Source organism: Oncorhynchus tshawytscha, unplaced genomic scaffold (assembly GCF_018296145.1).
Source record: "Oncorhynchus tshawytscha isolate Ot180627B unplaced genomic scaffold, Otsh_v2.0 Un_contig_14276_pilon_pilon, whole genome shotgun sequence".
NCBI classification, from domain to species: Eukaryota; Metazoa; Chordata; class Actinopteri; order Salmoniformes; family Salmonidae; genus Oncorhynchus; species Oncorhynchus tshawytscha.
Window position 1 is genome coordinate 1 of NW_024607494.1, and position 21,877 is coordinate 21,877.

Here is a 21,877-nt window from a genome sequence, read left to right on the forward strand (position 1 = left end):
GTTCCAACATCAGAAGGAACATCTTCAATGTGCTCAAAATAACTTTCTTACATTTTTTCCTACTTGGAGTCGGTAAATTTGAGAAAATTGTACTTTTGTGGTTCTAATAATGTTATCAAAGTGATGATCTGAAGACACTACTTACTTAGCTTGCTAGTGAGGTCATCTGTAAATATGTAGAGTAGATGGAAGACAGTGAGAACATCATTCAAATTAGCACTAGAATATGTTGTCTCTCTCTGGGACTCCTTGGTCAAGGATTCAATCCAGTGTGTGCTATACCGAAGGACACTTCACAGCTGACAATGCACATTTAAAAGGCATTTTCCACCTGCATTCGCATCTCCTTCCGTGGCCTCCAATTGCTCTTAAATACAAGTAAAACTAAAAGCATGCTCTTCAACCGATCGCTACCTGCACCTGCCCGCCTGTCCAACATCACTACTCTGGACGGCTCTGACTTAGAATACGTGGACAACTACAAATACTTAGGTGTCTGGTTAGACTGTAAACTCTCCTTCCAGACCCATATCAAACATCTCCAATCCAAAGTTAAATCTAGAATTGGCTTCCTATTTCGCAACAAAGCATCCTTCACTCATGCTGTCAAACATACCCTTGTAAAACTGAACATCCTATCAATCCTCGACTTTGGCGATGTCATTTACAAAATAGCCTCCAATACCCTACTCAACAAATTGGGTAGTATATGGGGCTTTGGTGACAAAACTTTGTCACCAAAGCCCCATATACTACCCACCATTGCGACCTGTACGCTCTCGTTGGCTGGCCCTCGCTTCATACTCATCGCCAAACCCACTGGCTCCATGTCATCTACAAGACACTGCTAGGTAAAGTCCCCCCTTATCTCAGCTCGCTGGTCACCATAGCATCTCCCACCTGTAGCACACGCTCCAGCAGGTATATCTCTCTAGTCACCCCCAAAACCAATTCTTTCTTTGGCCGCCTCTCCTTCCAGTTCTCTGCTGCCAATGACTGGAACAAACTACAAAAATCTCTGAAACTAGAAACACTTATCTTCCTCACTAGCTTTAAGCACCAACTGTCAGAGCAGCTCACAGATTACTGCACCTGTACATAGCCCACCTATAATTTAGCCCAAACAACTACCTCTTTCCCTACTGTATTTAATTAATTAATTTATTTTGCTCCTTTGCACCCCATTATTTTTATTTCTACTTTGCACATTTTTCCATTGCAAATCTACCATTCCAGTGTTTTACTTGCTATATTGTATTTACTTTGCCACCTTGGCCTTTTTTTGCCTTTACCTCCCTTATCTCACCTCATTTGCTCACATCGTATATAGACTTGTTTATACTGTATTATTGACTGTATGTTTGTTTTACTCCATGTGTAACTCTGTGTCGTTGTATGTGTCGAACTGCTTTGCTTTATCTTGGCCAGGTCGCAAGTGTAAATGAGAACTTGTTCTCAACTTGCCTACCTGGTTAAATAAAGGTGAAATAAATAAATAAATAAAAGATCACATTCATGGTAAACACTACACATGTCGACTCAAACGTAAACTACCTTTAAAAGTCTGTTATAGTGTGCTGCGTTATAATGTGTCTTGAATTGAATCCCGGCCCTTGTCTCATAGCACTGTTCCAACATCAGAAGGAACACCTGGGGCCAATCAGAAGTTGAAACAATAACAAAGCATGATCCCCACCACTGTTGTTTTGGTAATAATCTGAGGGAGGGGCTGGAGAAATATTATCACTCTCAAATTCATAGACAGAGCTACGGTTACAAGGACTGGCCATTATACAGTATCAACATTATAGTTTTAAATATGTTTTAAGGCTATATAGTGTTTAATTACATTATCTTTGTTTACAAACAGAGGTTAAAAAAATGTATATTTTGGAGTACGGCAGTTAAACTAAGCTCTCTAATATTTTATAAGTTATATTCGTCAAGAATCAATGGGTACATATAATTAATTTATCATTTCAAAAATGGATATATCGACTACCGATTGCCCCTTTATTCTCAACAAATAAATACACATAAAATGTGCTTTCGTAAATCTAGCAAAGTGGTTTGAGGCCACATAGTGTTTGCTTACATTTACATTGTTTACAAGCATTGAGATAAAACAAGGTTATATTTTGGGATCTGATGGAGTATAACAGTTGAACTAAGCTCTTTAATCATTAATAAGTTATATTCTTCAGGAATCAAGGGGTAGAAAATTAATTTATAACAAAAAAAAATGATGGAGCAACTACCGATTCCACTTTGTGCTCAACAAAAACACAACATGATTTAAATAAATCTATCAAAGTGATGATCTGAAGACACGACTTACCTCTCACCTTCTTGAGGTCATCTGTAAACATGAAGAGTAGATGGAAGACAGTTAGAACATCATTAACATGAACACTAGAAGATGTAGTCTCTCTCTGGGACTCCTTGTCTCATATCAATGTTCCAACATCAGATAAAAGTCAGGGAACATGAATATAAACAACATGATGTGTTTCTACTTCACTAGAAGTTACATCTATAGAAGAGACATTGGTTTACAGTTGAAGTCGGAAGTTTACATACACCTGAGCCAAATACATTTTAACTCAGTTTTTCACATTTCTCCTAAATGTACAATCTTTGTCCCCATGAGCAGTTGCAAACCATAGTCTGGCTTTTTTATGGCTGTTTTGGAGCAGTGGCTTCTTCCTTGCTGAGCGGCCTTTCAGGTTATGTCGATATAGATGGAGTAACAGTGGGATGTATTGATTGTCTTGTCCTGTCCCTTGTATATATAATTTCTTTGTAAATATTTTTTCTCAAATTTTTCCGTCTATGGACTGAACATACTCTTCTGCAACCCGCCTCACCCATTGTGGATCTGCTATTTTTTTATACTTTAGAACCGTAACCCCCTTCAAGCTACTAGCTAGTAGTCAGTTAGCCGCTGATAGTTAGCTGTCACAGTTAACTGGGACATCTGCCAGCTTTAGCCCGGTCAAACTCCTGCCAGCCTGCACAGCGTGATATCAACCCAGAGCATATCGGACTGCTTTTCTCTACCATATCTCCGGATTCCTACCGCAAGCTCTAAACCTTTACTCCGGATCATCGCAGTTAGCTAGCTGCTATCCGAGTGGCTACTCCTGGCTAATGCCTCTGTCCCAAAGCAAGCACCGGTTAGCCTGGAGCTAGCCTCGAATCTAGGCCCATCTCGAAGCTAGCTGAATAGATCTATCAAGCAATTCCTGAACTTCAATTACCTTTTTTGCCAATTGGCCTGGACCCTTTGCTGCCAACATGGAGCCCCGCCGATCCATCACAACAGGTCTGCTGACGTAACCATCCAAGGGGGTTTCAACAGGCTCCCCCGTTGCGTTGTCCCCCTGAGGCCCATCTGCTAGCCTGCTGCTAGCCCCGGCCTGCTGTCTGAATCTCCGTGCCTCCAACTCGCCTAGCTACTCACTAGACCCTATGTTTACTCGGCTACACATGCCTCTCCCTAATGTCAATATGCCTTGTCCATTGCTGTTTTGGTTAGTGATTATTGTCTTATTTCACCGTAGAACCTCCAACCCTGGTCAATATGCCTTAGCTAGCCCTGTTGTTCCACCTTCCAAATATGCGGTGACCGCACCTGGCTTAAATGGTGCTTCTTGAGACAAAACCTCTCTCATCATCACTCAACGCCTAGGCTTACCTCCACTGTACTCATATCCTACCATACACTTACGGCCTGTACATTATGCCTTGAATCTATCCTTCCGTGCCCAGAAACCTGCCCCCTTTACTCTCTGTTCAAATCAAATCAAATTTTATTTGTCACATACACATGGTTAGCAGATGTTAATGCGAGTGTAGCGAAATGCTTGTGCTTCTAGTTCCGACAATGCAGTAATAACCAACGAGTAATTTAACCTAACAATTCCACAACTACTACCTTATACACACAAGTGTAAAGGGATAAAGAATATGTACATTAAGATATATGAATGAGTGATGGTACAGAACGGCATAGGCAAGATGCAGTAGATGGTATCGAGTACAGTATATACATATGAGATGAGTAATGTAGGGTATGTAAACAAAGTGGCATAGTTTAAAGTGGCTAGTGATACATGTATTACATAAAGATGCAGTAGATGATATAGAGTACAGTATATACATATGAGATGAGAAATGTAGGGTATATAAACAAAATGGCATGAAATTCCAATAAAAATGCTGTTACAAAAAACAAAGTGGCATAGTTTAAAGTGGCTAGTGATACATGTATTACATAAAGATGGCAAGATGCAGTAGATGCAGCAAGATGCAGCAGTTTAAATGAGTACAGTATATACATATTCATATGAGATGAGTATGTAAACATTATATTAAGTGGCATTGTTTAAAGTGGCTAGTGATACATTTTTACATAAATTTCCATCAATTCCCTCATTAAAGTTGCTGGAGTTGAGTCAGTATGTTGGCAGCAGCCACTCAATGTTAGTGGTGGTTGTTTAACAGTCTGATATCCTTGAGATAGAAGCTGTTTTTCAGTCTCTTGGTCCCTGCTTTGATGCACCTGCACTGACCTCACCTTCTGGATGATAGCGGGGAGAACAGGCAGTGGCTCGGGTGGTTGTTGTCCTTGATGATCTTTATGGCCTTCCTGTGACATCGGGTGCTGTAGGTGTCCTGGAGGGCAGGTAGTTTGCCCCCGGTGATGCGTTGTGCATACCTCACTACCCTCTGGAGAGCCTTACGGTTGTGGGCGGAGCAGTTGCTGTACCAGGCGGTGATACAGCCCGACAGGATGCTCTCGATTGTGCATCTGTAGAAGTTTGTGAGTGCTTTTGGTGACAAGCCGAATTTCTTCAGCCTCTTGAGGTTGAAGAGGCGCTGCTGCGCCTTCTTCACAACGCTGTCTGTGTGGGTGGACCAATTCAGTTTGTCCATGATGTGTACGCCGAGGAACTTAAAACTTTCCACCTTCTCCACCACTGTACCATCGATGTGGATAGGGGGGTGCTGCCTCTGCTGTTTCCTGAAGTCCACAATCATCTCCTTTGTTTTGTTGACGTTGAGTGTGAGGTTATTTTCCGGACACCACACTCCGAGGGCCCTCACCTCCTCCCTGTGGGTCATCTTGTCGTTGTTGGTAATCAAGCCTAACCACTGTAGTGTCGTCCGCAAACTTGATGATTGAGTTGGAGGTGTGCATGGCCACACAGTCGTGGGTGAACAGGGAGTACAGCAGAGGGCTCAGAATGCACCCTTGTGGGGCCCAAGTTTTGAGGATCAGCGGGGTGGAGATGTTGTTACCTACCCTCACCACCTGGGGGCGGCCAGTCAGGAATTCCAGTACCCCGTTGCACAGGGCGGGGTCGAGACCCAGGGTCTCGAGCTTGATGACGAGTTTGGAGGGTACTCTTGCCCAGATGGGTTAGGGCAGTGTGGTTGCGATTGCGTCGTCTGTGGATCAATTGGGGCGGTAAGCAAATTGGAGTGGGTCTAGGGTGTCAGGTACAGTGGAGGTGATATGGTCCTTGACTAGTCTCTCAAAGCACTTCATGATGACGGAAGTGAGTGCTACGGGGCGGTAGTCGTTTAGCTCAGTTACCTTAGCTTTCTTGGGAACAGGAACAATGGTGGCCCTCTTGAAGCATGTGGGAACAGCAGACTGGGATAAGGATTGATGGAATATGTCCGTAAACACACCAGCGCATGCAGGTCTGCGCATGCTCTGAGGACGCAGCTGGGGATGCCGTCTGGGCCTGCAGCCTTGCGAGGGTTAACACATTTAAATGTTTTACTCACGTCAGCTGCAGTGAAGGAGACCCCGCAGGTTTTGTTAGCGGACCGTGTCAGTGGCACTGTATTGTCCTCAAAGCGAGCAAAAAAGTTAGTCTGCCTGGGAGCAAGACATCCTGGTCCGCGACGGGGCTGGTTTTCTTTTTGTAATCCGTGATTGACTGTAGACCCTGCCACATACCTCTTGTGTCTGAGCCGTTGAATTGCGACTCTACTTTGTCTCTATACTGACACTTAGCTTGTTTGATTGCCTTGCGGAGGGAATAGCTACACTGTTTGTATTCGGCCATGTTTCCGGTCACCTTGCCCTGGTTAAAAGCAGTGGTTCGTGTTTTCAGTTTTGCGCGAATGCTGCCATCAATCCAAGGTTTCTGGTTTGGGAATGTTTTAATCGTTGCTGTGGGCATAGCATCGCCAATGCACTTTCTAATGAACTCGCTCACCGAATCAGCGTATTCGTCAATGTTGTTGTTGGACGCAATGCGGAACATATCCCAATCCACGTGATCAAAGCAGTCTTGAAGCGTGGAATCAGATTGGTCGGACCAGCGTTCAACAGACCTGAGCACGGGAGCTTCTTGTTTTAGTCGTGGTCAGCTTTCCCGAAAGGAGGGCAGGGGAGGACCTTATATGCGTCGCGGAAGTTAGAATAACAATGATCCCGGGTTTTACCAGCCCTGGTAGCACAATCGATATGCTGATAGAATTTAGGGAGTCTTGTTTTCAGATTAGCCTTGTTATTATCCCCAGCTACAATGAATGCAGCCTCAGGATATTTGGTTTCCAGTGTACCTAGAGTCAAATAAAGTTTGTTCAGGGCCAGAAGTCAACAAATGAGAGCGCCTGGGAAATGGGAGTGATGGAATGTTCCGAATGCACTAGACGAAAAGTTATTTTAGCCTTTAGCCGTACTCATATCCTACTCCTCGTCTGTTCCTCTGGTGATTTAGAGGTTAAGCCAGGCTTGGCAGCCCCCAGCATCACTCCCATTCCCCAGGCGCTCTCACCCATGCTGCTTCTTATAGACCCTCTTCAGCCCCCAGCTGTGTCCTGGACACCATATGTGAATTGATTGCCCCATCTATCTTCAGAGTTCGTACTGTTAGGTGACCTAAACTGGGATATACTTAACACCCCGGCCGTCCTACAATCTAAGCTAGATGCCTTCAATCTCACACAAATTATCAAGGAACCTACCAGGTACAACCCAAAATCCGTAACCATGGGCACCCTCTTAGATATCACCCTGACCAACTTGCCCTCTAAATACACCTCTGCTGTCTTCAGCTGTCTTCAATATCAGTCGCCAAACCCACCAGCTCCAGGTCATCTATAAGTCTTTGTTAGGTAAAGCCCCGCCTTATCTCAGCTCACTGGTTACCATAGCAACACCCACCCATAGCATGCGCTCCAGCAGGTACAGTGGGGAGAACAAGTATTTGATACACTGCCGATTTTGCAGGTTTTCCTACTTACAAAGCATGTAGACGTCTGTAATTTTTTTTTATCATAGGTACACTTTAACTGTGAGAGACAGAATCTAAAACAAAAATCCAGAAAATCACATTGTATAATTTTTAAGTAATTCATTTGCATTTTATTGTATGACATAAGTATTTGATACTTCAGAAAAGCAGAACTTAATATTTGGTACAGAAACCTTTGTTTGCTATTACAGAGATCATACGTTTCCTGTAGTTCTTGACCAGGTTTGCATACACTGCAGCAGGGATTTTGGCCCACTCCTCAATACAGACCTTCTCCAGATCCTTCAGGTTTCGGGGCTGTCTCTGGGCAATACGGACTTTCAGCTGCCTCCAAATATTTTCTATTGGGTTCAGGTCTGGAGACTGGCTAGGCCACTCCAGGACCTTGAGATGCTTCTTACGGAGCCACTCCTTAGTTGCCCTGGCTGTGTGTTTCGGGTCGTTGTCATGCTGGAAGACCCAGCCACGACCCATCTTCAATGCTCTTACTGAGGGAAGGAAGTTGTTGGCCAAGATCTCGCGATACATGGCCCCATCCATCCTCCCCTCAATACGGTGCAGTCGTCCTGTCCCCTTTGCAGAAAAGCATCCCCAAAGAATCATGTTTCCACCTCCATGCTTCACGGTTGGGATGGTGTTCTTAGCGTTGTACTCATCCTTCTTCTTCCTCCAAACACGGCGAGTGGAGTTTAGACCAAAAAAATCTATTTTGTCTCATCAGACCACATGACCTTCTCCCATTCCTCCTCTGGATCATCCAGATGGTCATTGGCAAACTTCAGATGGGCCTGGACATGCGCTGTCTTGAGCAGGGGGATCTTGCGTGCGCTGCAGGATTTTAATCCATGACAGTGTAGTGTGTTTCTAATGGTTTTCTTTGAGACTGTGGTCCCAGCTCTCTTCAGGTCATTGACCAGGTCCTGCCGTGTAGTTCTGGGCTGATCCCTCACCTTCCTAATGATCATTGATGCCCCACGAGGTGAGATATTGCATGGAGTCCCAGACCGAGGGTGATTGACCGTCATCTTGAACTTCTTCCATTTTCTAATAATTGCGCCAACAGTTGTTGCCTTCTCACCAAGCTGCTTGCCTATCGTCCTGTAGCCCATCCCAGCCTTGTGCAGGTCTACAATTTTATCCCTGATGTCCTTACACAGCTCCCTGGTCTTGACCATTGTGGAGAGGTTGGAGTCTGTTTGATTGAGTGTGTGGACAGGTGTCTTTTATACAGGTAACAAATTCAAACAGGTGCAGTTAATACAGGTAATGAGTGGAGAACAGGAGGCCTTCGTAAAGAAAAACTAACAGGTTTGTGAGAGACGGAATTCTTACTGGTTGGTAGGTGATCAAATACTTATGTCATGCAATAAAATGCAAATTAATTACTTAAAAATCGTGATGTGATTTTCTGGATTTTTGTTTTAGATTCCGTCTCTCACAGTTGAAGTGTACCTATGATAAAAATTACAGACCTCTACATGCTTTGTAAGTAGGGAAACTTGCAAAATCGGCAGCGTATCAAATACTTGTTCTCCCCACTGTATATTGCACTGGTCATCGCCAAAGCCAAAACTTCCTTTGGCCGCCAATCCTTCCAGTTCTCTGCTGCTCATGACTGGAACAAATTGCAAAAATCTCTGAAGCTGGAGTCTTATATCTCGCTCTCTAACTTTAAGCATCAGCTGTCAGAGCAGCTTACCGATCACTGTACCTGTACACAGCCAATCTGTAAATAGCACACCCAACTACCTCACCCCATATTATTACTTACCCTCTTGCTATTTTGCACCCCAGTATCTCTACTTGCACATCATCATCTGCACATCTATCACTCCAGTATTAATGCTAAATTGCAATTATTTTTTGCCTCTATGGCCTATTTATTGCCTACCTCCCTACTCTTCTACATTTGCACAAACTACACATAGATCGTTCTATTTCCTTTTCTTTTGTGTTATTGGCTGTACGTTTGTTTATGTGTTGTTGTTTTTGTCACACCGCTATGCTTTATCTTGGCCAGGTTGCAGTTGTAAAGGAGAACTTGTTCTCAACTGGCTGGTTAAATAATGGTGAAATACAAAAACTAAAAAAATATATCACTCGTTTTCCTGTGGATATAGATACTTTTGTACCTGTTTCCTCCAGCATCTTCACCGTATCTAGTATCTATATCCAGAAGCTTCTAAAGCCATGACATCATTTTCTGGAATTTTCCAAGCTGTTTAAAGGCACAGTCAACTTAGTGTATGTAAACATCTGACCCACTGGAATTGTGATACAGTGAATTATAAGTGAAATAATCTGTCTGTAAACAATTGTTGGAAAAATTACTTGTGTCAGGCACAAAGTAGATGTCCTAACCGACTTGCAAAACTATAGTTTGTTAACAAGAAATTTGTGGAGTGGATGAAAAACGAGATTTAATGACCAACCTAACTGTATGTAAACTTCCGACTTCAACTGTGTATAATGTTATGATCTAAAGACATGACTTACCCTTCTCCTTCTTGAGGTCATCTGTAAATATGTAGAGTAGATGGAAGACAGTGAGAACATCATGAACATGAACACTAGAAGATGTAGTCTCTCTCTGGGACTCTTTGACTCATATCACTTCTCAAACCTTGCAAATCCCAAATGAGTCCAGCATACCTCTGTGAGACAACTTCTCCAATAAAGATATTCTACTCTACCACCTCTTCTTAATTTAATTAAATAAATGTGACTGGTCCATCAGTGATCCAGGTGTATCAGAGACTACCTCTAGTCTAGTGGTCGTCTACAGCCTCAACACCTCCTGTTCTAGAACATCATCCCAACATCAGAAGGAACATCTTTAATGTGCTCCAAAAATTTAAATAAATAAACAAAATGGTTTACATAATTGTAGAAAAGTAATGATCTAAAGACACTACTTACCCTTGTCCTTCTTGAGGTCATCTGTAAATATGTAGAGTAGATGGAAGACAGTCAGAACATCATTAACATGAACATGAACACTAGAAGATGTAGTCTCTCTCTGGGACTCTGTGCTGCTACACCTGCATTGCTTGCTGTTTGGGGTTTTAGGCTGGGTTTCTGTACAGCACTTTGAGATATCAGCTGATGTAAGAAGGGCTATATAAATAAATTTGATTTGATTTAGATTTTGTCAGGATTCAATCCAATGTGAGCTGTCCCACAGGGCACTTCACAGCTGACAATTCCCCTTTTAAAGGCATTTTCCACCTGCATTTACATAGATCTCATTCATGGTAAACAATAAACATGTCGACTCAAACGTAAACTACCTTTAAAAGTCTGTTATAGTGTGCTGCGTTATAATGTGTCTTGAATTGAATCCCGGCCCTTGTCTCATACTACTGTTCCAACATCAGAAGGACCATCTAGGGCCAATCAGAAGTTGAAACGAAAACAAAGTGTGATCACAGCCACTGTTGTTTTGGTAAAAAGCTGAGGGAGGGGCTGGAGAAATGTCACTCTCAAATTCATAGACAGAGCTACGGACTGACCATCCATGGTACCAAAATTACAGTTTTAAAGTTGTAACAATGTTTTAAGCAGTGGAGGCTCCTCAGAGGCAGAAGGGGAGGACCATCCTCCTCAGTGAATTTCATCAAAATAATAACATTGAAACAATAAAAAAAAGTTATCCTTTTCAGATAACACTATACTACATATATTCACATCACCAAATAATTGATTAAAACACACTGTTTTGCAAAAAAGGTCAACAGTAGCCTCAACAGCACTCTGTAGGGTAGCACCAACGGAACGAAACGGGGATAAACATACCTGAATTTGTCCAATAGAAACTCTTTTGCAAGTGTTGTACTAATGATTACACCCCAGATCAGCTAGATGTAGACAAGATTGTGCAAGACTGTAATGCATGTGTCAATGTCTGTCACCTTGATAATTCAAATTTCTCTCAACCTGTGCTCCTACTTTCTAAACTTTCATTCATAGGCTGTAGCAACCTCATGATGGGTATTGGGAAAATCATGTAGTAGCCTAAATCTATCAATGTTACATTGAGCTGGGTGAAAGGAATATGAATGACAGTCATCCAATATGCTGTGTTATAACACGCCTGGAATTGAATCCCGGCCCTTGTCTCATACCACTGTTCCAACATCAGAAGGAACATCTTAAATGTGCTCCAAACATAAATAAACATGGTTGACATAATTCTAGCAAAGTGAAGATCTGGAGACACTACTTACTGCTCCCCATCCTGAGGACATATGTAAACATGTAGAGTAGATGGAAGACAGTGAGAACATCATTAACATGAACACTAGAAGATGTAGTCTCTCTCTGGGACTCCGTGTCTCATATCACTTCTCAAACGTCACAAATCCTAATTGAGTTCCACCACCTAAATGAGTCCAGCATACCTCTGTGAGACAACTTCTCCAATAAAGATATTCTACCCTACCACCTCTTAATTTTATTCATTAAATGTGACTGGTCCATCAGTGATCCAGGTGTATCAGAGACTACCTCTAGTCTAGTGGTCGTCTACAGCCTCAACACCTCCTGTTCTAGAACATCATCCCAACATCAGAAGGAACATCTTTAATGTGCTCCAAAAATTTAAAAAATAAACAAAATGGTTTACATAATTGTAGAAAAGTAATGATCTAAAGACACTACTTACCCTTGTCCTTCTTGAGGTCATCTGTAAATAAGTAGAGTAGATGGAAGACAGTGAGAACATCATTAACATGAACACTAGAAGATGTAGTCTGTTTAGTGAATCTATACAGTCGTGTGTAATCTGGGTTAGGAACAATAAAACCACTACTTACCCCTCTCCTTTGTCAAGTCATCTGTAAATACGTAGAGTAGATGGAAGACAGTGAGAACATCATTAACATGAACACTAGAAGATGTAGTCTGTTTAGTGAATCTATACAGTCGTGTGTAATCTGGGTTAGGAACAATAAAACCACTACTTACCCCTCTCCTTTGTCAAGTCATCTGTAAATACGTAGAGTAGATGGAAGACAGTGTGAACATCATTAACATGTTAATTAGAAGCTGTAGTCTGTTTAGTGAATCTTTACAGTCATGTGTGTATTCTGAGTTAGGGACAATAAAACCACTACTTACCCCGCTGCAGTTTGAGTTGATCTATTATCACACCTGCAGATTAAAATCAGACATCAGAGTCAACATGTTAATCACCTGCAGGTTAAAATCAGTCATCAGTGTTAACATGTTAATCACCTACAGGTGTAGTATATTATCCTGTATCCATAGAATACAACCACTGTGAATGTGTTGACATTGAAAAAAGCATTGCAGATATTTATTTCTAACGATGAAACATTCATATCATCTCTCCATTACCTTTCTTATAAGATATCCAACAGATAGTCAGAGATAAACAAATCCCAATGATGGCTCCCAGACAGTATGACACAATAGAGGATATTTTCCATGGGGTTGTATCAAATAACTCACCTAAAACACACATCAACAACAGGGTTTGGTACAAATACTACCACACACATCATTACACATCAACAACAGGGTTTGGTACTAATACTACCACACATCAACAACAGGGTTTGGTACTAATGCTACCACACATCATTACACATCAACAACAGGGTTTAGTAGTAATACTACCACACATCATTACATATCAACAACAGGGTTTGGTACAAATACTACCACACACATCATTACACATCAACAACCGGGTTTGGTACTAATACTACCACACATCAACAACAGGGTTTGGTACTAATGCTACCACACATCATTACACATCAACAACAGGGTTTGGTACTAATACTACCACACATCATTACATATCAACAACAGGGTTTGGTACTAATACTACCACACATCATTACATATCAACAACAGGGTTTGGAACTAATACTACCACACATCATTACACATCAACAACAGGGTTTGGTACTAATACTACCACACATCAACAACAGGGTTTGGTACTAATACTACTACACACATCAGTACACATCAACAACAGGGGTTGGTACTCATACTACCACACATCATTACACATCAACAACAGGGGTTGGTACTCATACTACCACACATCATTACACATCAACAACAGGGTTTGGTACTAATACTACCACACATCAACAACAGGGTTTGGTACTAATACTACCACACATCAACAACAGGGTTTGGTACTAATACTACCACACATTATTACACATCAACAACAGGGTTTGGTACTGATACTACCACACATCATTACACATCAACAACAGGGTTTGGTACTCATACCACTACACATCAACAACAGGGTTTGGTACTGATACTACCACACATCAACAACAGGGTTTGGTACTAATACTACCACACATCATCACACATCAACAACAGGGTTTGGTACTGATACTACCACACATCAACAACAGGGTTTGGTACTAATACTACCACACATCATTTCACATCAACAACAGGGTTTGGTACTAATACTACCACACATCATTACACATCAACAACAGGGTTTGGTACTGATACTACCACACATCAACAACAGGGTTTGGTACTAATACTACTACACACATCAGTACACATCAACAACAGGGTTTGGTACTAATACTACCACACATCATTACACATCAACAACAGGGTTGGGTACTAATACTACCACACATCATTACACATCAACAACAGGGTTTGGTACTCATACTACCACACATCATTACACATCAACAACAGGGTTTGGTACTAATACTACCACACATCAACAACATGGTTTGGTACTAATACTACCACACATCAACAACAGGGTTTGGTACTAATACTACCACACATCATTACACATCAACAACAGGGTTTGGTACTGATACTACCACACATCATTACACATCAACAACAGGGTTTGGTACTGATACTACCACACATCATTACACATCAACAACAGGGTTTGGTACTAATACTACCACACATCAACAACAGGGGTTGGTACCAATACTACCACACATCACTACATATCAACAACAGGGTTTAGTACTAATACTACCACACATCATTACACATCAACAACAGGGTTTGGTACTGATACTACCACACATCAACAACAGGGTTTGGTACTAATACAACCACACATCATTACACATCAACAACAGGGTTTGGTACTGATACTACCACACATCAACAACAGGGTTTGGTACTAATATTACCACACATCACTACATATCAACAACAGGGTTGGGTACTAATACTACCACACATCATTACACATCAACAACAGGGTTTGGTACTAATACTACCACACATCATTTCATATCAACAACAGGGTTTGGTACTAATACTACCACACATCAACAACAGGGTTTGGTACTAATACTACCACACATCCGTACACATCAACAACCGGGTTTGATACTAATACTACCACACATTAATACACGTCAACAACAGGGTTTGGTACTGATACTACCACACATTGATACACATCAACAACAGGGTTTGGTACTAATACTACCACACATCAACAACAGGGTTTGGTACTGATACTACCACACATCAACAACAGGGTTTGGTACTAATACTACCACACATCATTACACATCAACAACAGGGTTTGATACTAATACTACCACACATTAATACACATCAACAACAGGGTTTGGTACTGATACTACCACACATCATTACACATCAACAACAGGGTTTGATACTAATACTACCACACATCATTACACATCAACAACAGGGTTTGATACTAATACTACCACACATTAATACACATCAACAACAGGGTTTGGTACCAATACTACCACACATCAACAACAGGGTTTGGTACTAATACTACCACACATCATTACACATCAACAACAGGGTTTGGTACTGATACTACCACACATCAACAACAGGGTTTGGTACTAATACTACCACACATCATTACACATCAACAACAGGGTTTGGTACTGATACTACCACACATCAACAACAGGGTTTGGTTCTAATACTACCACACATCATTACACATCAACAACAGGGTTTGGTACTAATACTATCACACATCATTACACATCAACAACAGGGTTTGGTACTAATACTACCACACATCAACAACAGGGTTTGGTACTAATACTACCACACATCAACAACAGGGTTTGGTACTAATACTACCACACATCACTACATATCAACAACAGGGTTTGGTACTAATACTACCACACATCATTACACATCAACAACAGGGTTGGGTACTAATACTACCACACACATCATTACACATCAACAACAGGGTTGGGTACTAATACTACCACACACATCATTACACATCAACAACAGGGTTTGATACGAATACTACCACACATCATTACACATCAACAACAGGGTTTGATACTAATACTACCACACATCATTACACATCAACAACAGGGGTTGGTACTAATACTACCACACATCATTACATATCAACAACAGGGTTTGGTACTAATACTACCACACATCATTACACATCAACAACAGGTTTTGGTACTAATACCACACACATCAACAACAGGGTTTGGTACTAATACTACCACACATCATTACACATCAACAACAGGGTTTGGTACTAATACTACCACACATCATTACATATCAACAACAGGGTTTGGTACTAATACTACCACACATCATTACACATCAACAACAGGGTTTGGTACTAATACTACCACACATCATTACACATCAACAACAGGGTTTGGTACTAATACTACCACACATCATTACATATCAACAACAGGGTTTGGGACTAACACTACCACACATCATTACACATCAACAACAGGGTTTGGTACTGATACTACCACACATCATTACACATCAACAACAGGGTTTGGTACTAATACTACTACACATCAACAACAGGGTTTGGTACTAATACTACCACACATCATTACACATCAACAACAGGGTTTGATACTAATACTACCACACATTAATACACATCAACAACAGGGTTTGATACTAATACTACCACACATCATTACATATCAACAACAGGGTTTAGTACTAATAACACCACACATCATCACACATCAACAACAGGGTTTAGTACTAATACTACCACACATCATCACACATCAACAACAGGGTTTGGTACTAATACTACCACACATCAACAACAGGGTTTGGTACTAACACTACCACACAGCATTACACATCAACAACAAGGTTTGGTACTGATACTACCACACATCAACAACAGGGTTTGGTACTAATACTACCACACATCTTTACACATCAACAACAGGGTTTGGTACTGATACTACCACACATCAACAACAGGGTTTGGTACTAATACTACTACACATCATTTCACATCAACAACAGGGTTTGGTACTAATACTACCACACATCATTACACATCAACAACAGGGTTTGGTACTGATACTACCACACATCAACAACAGGGTTTGGTACTAATACTACTACACACATCAGTACACATCAACAACAGGGTTTGGTACTTATACTACCACACATCATTACACATCAACAACAGGGTTGGGTACTAATACTACCACACATCATTACACATCAACAACAGGGTTTGGTACTAATACTACCACACATCATTACACATCAACAACAGGGTTTGGTACTAATACTACCACACATCAACAACAGGGTTTGGTACTAATACTACCACACATCAACAACAGGGTTTGGTACTAATACTACCACACATCATTACACATCAACAACAGGGTTTGGTACTGATACTACCACACATCATTACACATCAACAACAGGGTTTGGTACTGATACTACCACACATCAACAACAGGGTTTGGTACTAATACAACCACACATCATTACACATCAACAACAGGGTTTGGTACTGATACTACCACACATCAACAACAGGGTTTGGTACTAATATTACCACACATCACTACATATCAACAACAGGGTTTGGTACTAATACTACCACACATCATTACACATCAACAACAGGGTTGGGTACTAATACTACCACACATCATTACACATCAACAACAGGGTTTGGTACTAATACTACCACACATTAATACACATCAACAACAGGGTTTGGTACTAATACTACCACACATCAACAACAGGGTTTGGTACTGATACTACCACACATTGATACACATCAACAACAGGGTTTGGTACTAATACTACCACACATCAACAACAGGGTTTGGTACTGATACTACCACACATCAACAACAGGGTTTGGTACTAATACTACCACACATCATTACACATCAACAACAGGGTTTGGTACTGATACTACCACACATCATTACATATCAACAACAGGGTTTGGTACTAATACTACCACACATCAACAACAGGGTTTGGTACTAATACTACCACACATCAACAACAGGGTTTGGTACTGATACTACCACACATCAACAACAGGGTTTGGTACTAATACTACCACACATTAATACACATCAACAACAGGGTTTGGTACTAATACTACTACACATCAACAACAGGGTTTGGTACTAATACTACCACACATCATTACACATCAACAACAGGGTTTGGTACTAATACTACCACACATCATTACACATCAACAACAGGGTTTGGTACTGATACTACCACACATCAACAACAGGGTTTGGTACTAATACTACCACACATCATTACACATCAACAACAGGGTTTGGTACTGATACTACCACACATCAACAACAGGGTTTGGTTCTAATACTACCACACATCATTACACATCAACAACAGGGTTTGGTACTAATACTACCACACATCATTACACATCAACAACAGGGTTTGGTGCTAATACTACCACACATCAACAACAGGGTTTGGTACTAATACTACCACACATCAACAACAGGGTTTGGTACTAATACTACCACACATCACTACATATCAACAACAGGGTTTGGTACTAATACTACCACACATCATTACACATCAACAACAGGGTTGGGTACTAATACTACCACACACACCATTACACATCAACAACAGGGTTGGGTACTAATACTACCACACACATCATTACACATCAACAACAGGGTTTGATGAATACTACCACACATCATTACACATCAACAACAGGGTTTGATACTAATACTACCACACATCATTACACATCAACAACAGGGGTTGGTACTAATACTACCACACATCATTACATATCAACAACAGGGTTTGGTACTAATACTACCACACATCATTACACATCAACAACAGGTTTTGGTACTAATACCACACACATCAACAACAGGGTTTGGTACTAATACTACCACACATCATTACACATCAACAACAGGGTTTGGTACTAATACTACCACACACATCAACAACAGGGTTTGGTACTAATACTACCACACGTCATTACACATCAACAACAGGGGTTGGTACTAATACTACCACACATCATTACATATCAACAACAGGGTTTGGTACTAATACTACCACACATCATTACACATCAACAACAGGGTTTGGTACTAATACTACCACACACATCAACAACAGGGTTTGGTACTAATACTACCACACAGCAGTGGATTGTCTCATAATAAACACTAATCTTTTGTTTTGTCGTCTCAAAGCCTTTGATTAAAACATATACTGTACATTAACAGATCAATATCTCCAGTGTTTCATGTCTAAATAATATTATGTTGTTACTCACTAGGGAGGTGAATCTCTGTCTCCATCTTCTCATTGATCCGGCTCTGTTGGACTCTGCAGGTAAAGCGGTTGGTGTCAGTCTCCTGGACAATGACATGTCGTTTGACTGTGTAGAATCCCTTGAAGTCTCTGTGTGTCTCAGGAAGACCAGCAGAGAGATGGACTCCTTTACTGTCCAGCCACACCAGCTCAGGCTCAGGGTGCCAGCCTTCTGATTCACACAGCAGACCCATCCCTCCCTCTCTGTGTCCCTCAATGGACACCACTGGCTTGGATCCTACAGCTACAGACACACAGATAGACTGGCTGTTAACTGGTGACAGGCTGTGAACAAATAGACACTTACTGTGTCCAGTAATATGAAGGAAAGAGGTGATGTCATTGTACTGTAGTTAGATTATTACATTAACATGAAAATAAACCTCACCTTCAACGAGGACTTGAACAGTGAAATCATCATACCAGCTCTTTGACTGAATTAAGCATTTGTAATGTCCCTCATCAGTGCCTTGTACCCTGGTCAGTTTCAAAGAGGTGTTTCCCCTCCACAGTTCCTCTTTAAACAGTGAAGTTCTTCCTCTATAGGAGGGAATCTGATCATCTTGTATATTTCTGTGGTTTTGGTAACGAAACACACGATCGTCTATGAAGTCCAGGTTAAGCCAGTCCACTGTCATGTCCTCAGCACTGATGTTGGGTTTGAGGTAACAGGGAAGAATGATGTCATCACCAGCTACAGCAACAATGGGATCAGTTGGACCAAGAACCTCAAAACTCTCTGAAGAGAACAGACAGAAATGAAGGAGCATTTAGGACATTACCCACCACTAAAACCTCTCTGAAGAGAACAGACGATGAACAGTTTCAATAGTTTACAGTGGTTTCCTCTGTCATCTGCACTTATCTGAAATACACTGTAGTATATATAGTAGTACTATACACTGTATTATATATAGTAGTCCTAGACACTGTAGTATATATAGTAGTACTAGACACTGTATTATATATAGTGGTACTATACTATTATACACTGTTGTATATATAGTAGTACTATACACTGTAGTATATATTGTAGTACTATACTATTATACACTGTAGTATATATAGTGGTACTATACACTGTAGTATATATAGTGGTACTATACACTGTAGTATATATTGTAGTACTATACTATTACACACTGTAGTATATATAGTGGTACTATACACTGTAGTATATATTGTAGTACTATACTATTATACACTGTTGTAAATATAGTAGTACTATACACTGTAGTATATTTAGTAGTACTAGACAGTGAAGTATATATTGGCGGCACGTAGCCTAGTGGTTAGAGTGTTGGAATAGTAAACCGAATGGTTGCAAGATCAAATCCCCAAGCTGACAAGGTAAAAATCTGTTGTTCTGCCCCTGAACAAGGCAGTTAACCCACTGTTCCTAGGTCGTCATTGAAAATAAGAATGTGTTCTTATTCTAGTTAAATAAAGGTAAAATAAAAAATAAATACAAATATATAGTCGTACTATACGTTGTAGTATATATAATAGTACTATAGGGTGGATTTCTACAGAAGAGTTGGATTCACCTTTAGTTTAGTTTTTACATCAGTGCAGAGGAAGGAAAGGAGACTAGGAGAGGAAATCTCCTTAGGCCAGGCACCCTAAAGGTATCTCTACAGTTTACACAATGGAGCTGACGGACAATAGTAGTAGAACTATGTAGACAGAGGAGCAAAAGGACCTCCGTCGGCTCTGTTTGATTAGACTGGGTAGAACCCTTAAGACCACAATAGTGACTAAAGACACAATGAGATCATATTAATCACACACACAGAGGTATTAAAGGCAGTGAGATATTAAATGTGTATTCTACTGTACCAGAGCCTGCTGTGTGTAGGAGATATAGAAGAATCACACAAAGACAGCCTAGTTGAGTCACCTTCATCCCTGAAGAAGACAATTAGATTAATCATAAAGAGAAAGACTAACATAACTTGAAACCAGCAAAGCAATACTGAAGCATCACTTCTACAATAACAATGGATAATATAGTATAACACATTTCAAAAGACAACTAGCTGATCCATTTACCTGATTGAATCGGTCCTATTGAGGCACTGCAGTCTGATAAATGTACTAGTGTTCTGTGATCAAACTATTGTGATGTGATCAAACCACCTTCTTCTTTCTATTCCTTGGAACAAGAACCTGTTCAACTGCATCGCTGCACACAACTGTTGCATAGTGAGCTCAGAATCAGATAACATGGGTGTGAACTGTGGTGGTAAGTTTTGGTTGTGGATTCCAAGCCTGGCTGATGTGCAGACCATGTAACACAGAGACACATACTCCTTTTATATAGTATGATATGTTTATGTTAGGTTACATCACTAGACTAGATGTAACTTAGTAAACGTAAATCCAGAACATTTAAATTAGTATATGTTACGTTTGATATGGTCACATAAGACAGATGGTGATTTAAGGCAAAACTGAAAGGAGGGTGGTTGGTCGAGGTGGAAGTATAACATAAACATCTAGTGTAATGATCTAGTGTTAACGTGTTTGAATCTCACCACAGACAAACACACGTTCACACTCATGTACCTCTTCTAAATCATTTCCATTTGAATGGACATTAAAAGGAACAGCCAAGGAGAGCAAGGCGTTCAAACCTTTCTAGAGGCTCTTTAATGTCTTGTGTTTTTCCACAGGAAGTCCCTTACATTTTACAGTCCATAGTTTTCCTCCACAGATCTTATTGTTAAGCACCAGTTAACTATAGGTTACATTCATTTCATATCTTTAGAATGTGATCTTATTATTCAGCACCAGTGAACTATAGGTTACATTCATTTCATATCTTTAGAATGTGCAAAGACATCCTTGAAGATGTAGACAGGCAGCGGGAACAAGTGTGAGAAAAAACTGTCACAAACCCAAATATCAAA

General features: G+C 40.7%; 1 protein-coding gene across 3 annotated transcripts; it reads right to left on the reverse strand.

Moving 5' to 3' along the window:
* Positions 1-122: 122 nt before the first annotated feature.
* Positions 123-21,228, reverse strand: LOC121842592 (butyrophilin subfamily 1 member A1-like). 3 transcript variants are annotated; one of them, XM_042312473.1, is made up of 13 exons: positions 21,018-21,228; positions 20,805-20,873; positions 19,354-19,704; positions 18,928-19,209; positions 12,639-12,752; positions 12,399-12,431; positions 12,246-12,266; positions 12,095-12,115; positions 11,944-11,964; positions 10,200-10,220; positions 9,777-9,797; positions 2,339-2,359; positions 123-166 (listed from the first exon to the last, which is right to left on the reverse strand). In XM_042312473.1, the coding sequence occupies exons 2-13, from the start codon at positions 20,869-20,871 to the stop codon at positions 138-140; spliced, it is 1,002 nt and encodes a 333-aa protein (XP_042168407.1). In that variant the 5' UTR covers positions 20,872-20,873; positions 21,018-21,228; the 3' UTR covers positions 123-137. The 3 variants fall into 3 exon arrangements, with proteins under 3 accessions (XP_042168407.1, XP_042168409.1, XP_042168408.1); XM_042312475.1 differs by lacking the exon at positions 12,639-12,752; XM_042312474.1 differs by lacking the exon at positions 12,095-12,115.
* Between the last annotated feature and the right edge of the window lie 649 nt (positions 21,229-21,877).

What these genes read in the sequence shown, in the direction of transcription:
- LOC121842592 (XM_042312473.1), bottom strand. Translation starts at nt 20,871, where the DNA reads ATGAAGGTGACTCAACTAGGCTGTCTTTGTGTGATTCTTCTATATCTC. An exon ending in GACAGAGATTCACCTCCCTA is followed by an intron (nt 12,753 to 18,927) that starts GTGAGTAACAAC and finishes TGTGTGTTTTAG; the next exon opens with GTGAGTTATTTGATACAACC. An exon ending in TGACTTGACAAAGGAGAGGG is followed by an intron (nt 12,116 to 12,245) that starts GTAAGTAGTGGT and finishes ACGTATTTACAG; the next exon opens with ATGACTTGACAAAGGAGAGG.